At 47.8% G+C, this 3760-nt stretch overlaps 1 protein-coding gene across 1 annotated transcript in view; it reads right to left on the bottom strand.

Moving 5' to 3' along the window:
* Positions 1–3493, bottom strand: part of LOC106818562 (xylosyltransferase oxt-like) — a gene marked incomplete at its 3' end in the record, with an annotated part of 7964 nt that extends 4471 nt beyond the window's left edge. The window contains exons 1-2 of the mRNA XM_014823260.1: positions 3299–3493; positions 198–278 (exon numbers count right to left, since the gene is read on the bottom strand). Of these exons, the coding sequence (XP_014678746.1) occupies positions 198–278; positions 3299–3387 (170 nt within the window). The remainder of the gene's footprint in view (positions 1–197; positions 279–3298) is intronic.
* Positions 3494–3760: the final 267 nt, after the last annotated feature.

Genomic DNA, 3760 nt, shown 5'->3' with positions numbered 1-3760 from the left:
CAGGGAAGAATAACGACAAAAATTTGTCATAATATTCACGCCTGCTACCATAGAGGCAGGCGACAGTGGGTCAGACAGAAGTTTAACTCACAAACAACAAAAAATATTTTAAAAACTTCGCCAAGGAGCGAGCTGTGAGACGGGCCGTGATTGGTCGACGCCGCTCGACAAAGCAGCCGACAGACAGGGAGACTTACTTGAGTGTGTCGCGGCCGTGCGACTTCACAAAGTTCTTGCCCTTGTTCGCCGCAAGATACGCTGTCAGCTCCTCGTTTGTTCTGTCGCAAAAGAGGAACACGAAGGTCGTTAGTTCTGTTGTAAAACAGAAACAGGGAGGTCGTTAGTTCTGTCGCAAAAGAGAAACAGGGAGGTCGTTAGTTCTGTCGCAAAAGAGAAACAGGGAGGTCGTTAGTTCTGTCGTAAAACAGAAACAGGGAGGTCGTTAGTTCTTCTCGTAAAAGAGAAACAGGGAGGTCGTTAGTTCTGTCGCATAAGAGGCAAAAGAGAAACAGGGAGGCTCGCTAGTTCTGTCCGGCAAAAAGAGAAACAGGGAGGTCGTTAGTTCTGCGGTGCAAAAGAGACACAGAGAGGTCGTAGTTGTGTCCCGTAACAACACGAGACCACAGAGAGTTCGTAGTTCTTCCCGTAAAAGAAGAAACAGGGAGTGCGTTAGTTCTGTCGCAAAAGAGAAACAGGGAGGTCGTTAGTTCTGTCGCAAAAGAGAAACAGGGAGGTCGTTAGTTCTGTCGCAAAAGAGACACAGGGAGGTCGTTAGTTCTGTCGCAAAAGAGACATCAGAGAGGTCGTTAGTTTCTGCGCAAAAAGAGAAACAGGAAGGAGTCGTTCTAGTTCTGTCGTTAAAAAAGAAACAGGAAAGGTCGTTCGTCTGTCCCGTAAAAGCGAAACAGGGAGGTCGTTAGTTCTGTCTAAAAACAGAAACAGGAGAGGCTCGTTAGTATCTGTCGTAAAAGAGAAACAAGGAGGTCGTAAGTTCTGTCGTAAAAGCGAAAACAGGGGAGGTCGTTAAGTTCGGCCGCAAAAGAGAAACAGGGAAGTCGTTAGCGTTCAAAGAGTTCATCAGTGAGTGTGAGAGTCAGCGTTTGGAACTTGGCCTACAGTTAGTTTCTCGCATCAGGAGTCAATCATAGACGGCGAAGCATTTTAATTCCGCGCGCGATCTTAGAAGGCAAGTTAACGATCGTTTCGACATCATCTCGGTTTTTGCTGCCTCTGCTGCTTTCTTCTAAGCCAGTCAAACACTTCAACACGTGTTTTCTATTAAACAGCTATGAAAACAAGCCGCCTCTCCTTGGCATTGGTTGACAGAGGCAGGGACGCTGTGGAGTTCTATAAGTATACCAATCAAATATGTATATAGAGTCACTCGTGGCTATCGTCAAAGGTTTCCTATGCAGATATAGGTGGCCATTCTACTTGGAGCATTGTGAATACAAGTTTGCCTACACGCACACGAACGCACGCACGCACACACACAGACACACACAAACGTAACGGCAACAAGCGCGCACGCGCACGCGCACGCGCACACGCAACGCACGGCGCACTGATATACATATATAATCACATATATATAAGATTGACTGAAGGAAGAAACCCAACACAACTGACACGCAAAAACTCGATGCAATGTGTCTCGTGCCAACCCCCCATGGCTATCAGGTTCCGAGGATTTCAAAAGATGTAGCGTTTGATAGATGTGAGCGCACTGATCATAATGCATCACCGAAAAGGAACCGCAAAGATTTCAAAATGATTTTCCTCCAGAAAAAAAAAAAACAATGTGCAATGATTCATCTTGCTTTAGACGGCTAGCAGAAGAACGACGCGTTCCGAATTTCTGCATAGCGTAATTTGCATAACGCGCCGCGCAAAATTAAGCGAGACGCTGATGAATCGATCCGGAGAAAACGACGTTAAATGCCGAACGTTTTCGTTGTCGTAAAATTTACGATGCAAATGCGGATTAATTTATTTCCGGGGCACATATGGTGCATCCATTGCACATTGCACGTCATGTCATGCAGAGAGAGGGGGAACAGTCTCTCTAAATGCAGACCGGGGAGGGAGGACGGAAGCGGGAGGTGGGAGGAGAGAGGGAAGAGTGGCAGGAGGGAGGAGGGAGGATGGAAGAGGGAGGATGGAGAAGGGAGGGAGGAGGGACAGAGGGAGGAGGGAGGATGGAGGAGGGAGGCGGGATGAGAAGATGGGAGGAGGGAGGAGGGAGGGGGGAGGGAGGATAGAGGAGGGAGCTGGGAGGAAGGACAGAGAGGAGGGAGGAGGGAGGAGGGAGGGAAGAAAGAGGAGGGAGGAGGGAGGAGGGAGGAGGGAGGAGGGAGGAAGGTGGATACATGACACATTGTGAAACCCTACAATCATCAGGGGACCGTTGTCAGAAACAGCGTAGAGTTACGACTAATGTTAACGCTAAAAACGCCGTAAAATCCGTAAAAACGCCAGATAACACTCACGACTAATGTATTGTTCATGTCAAGACGTATGTTTAAATTAACTACGTCACGAATTTTCTATGGTGTATATTTGTAACAAAAAATTGTCATTTTTTTTACATTAAAAGTAAGTACTAACGGGGACTAAATGTATCGTCAAATTCTTACCCGATAAGATTGTTTCTCAACTAGTTAAAAATCCAAAAAACCTGGACGAGTTGATAAATATGATCCTGACATTAATTGCTTGCTATGGACTATGTATGAGTCACGACTGTATGTTTACATCGAACAATATAGTAAAATAGGAAGTATAATGCAGGAATTTAACAATAAAAAGTAAATTACTTGCATTTTTTACTTTTACTATTTACGGTGACGTAATCACTTTAAGACTAAGCTTGTTTCTGACAATGGGCACCTGGCTCTGAGGAGTGGGTGGGTGGATGAACGTGTATGACGCATGGCACACCTAAGGTTCAGGACTATTTGGCCCTGTCAGGCTGGTGGGTGGCGGGAGGGAGTTATAGATGGAGACACACGCTACGCCAACAACAAACGTCTGGCTCTGAGGGGTGGGAATGTGGGTGGGTGGGGGGTGGTGGTGGCACGGCACCCATAAGACACGCAATCACCTGGCCTCCCCAGGTGGGTGGGTGATGGAAAAGAAAAAGCTAGAAGCATGACACGACCGTAAATTTCCCACCGTATGCCTCTCTGAGAGGTGAGGTGGGGGTTGATACGTCCCCATCCTGCCCTCACCCCATGACATCCACACCAGGGGTTAATAATTACAAATTTGTCATCATTAACCCCGGATCCACACTTACTTTATCGGAAAGTCGGATTCACTGAGGTTGATGAAATAATCCCAGGGCCAGTCTAAGAGGAGAAGGTCACTCATGCACTGCAGGAGCATTGTCAGTAGACTGGCGCCGCCCCAGATTGTGCTCAGCCGGTGACGACTCAGTCGCACATTGCTGAACTGGTGTTCCAGAGCTAGTAGTTCTCTGAACAGGTAGTCTTGTCTCTGTAGGGATGAGCATACATCGATTACCTCTAGTACCTCAGTCGCTTACAAATGTACACGCACGCACGCACGCACGCACGCACGCACGCACGCACGCACGCACACACACGCGCGCGCACACACGCACGCACACACACACGCACGCACACACACACACACGCACGCACGCACACACACAGACACACACACACACATCACAAACGCCTCCACCCCTGAACAATCTACGGTCCCTGGCTAGGTAAATATCACACACATAACTACG

Source organism: Priapulus caudatus, unplaced genomic scaffold, assembly GCF_000485595.1.
Source record: "Priapulus caudatus unplaced genomic scaffold, Priapulus_caudatus-5.0.1 Scaffold2335, whole genome shotgun sequence".
In the NCBI taxonomy this organism is placed as follows: domain Eukaryota; kingdom Metazoa; phylum Priapulida; class Priapulimorpha; order Priapulimorphida; family Priapulidae; genus Priapulus; species Priapulus caudatus.
The sequence above is the reverse complement of the archived record's forward strand: the minus strand, read 5'-3'. Positions and strand labels throughout refer to the sequence as shown.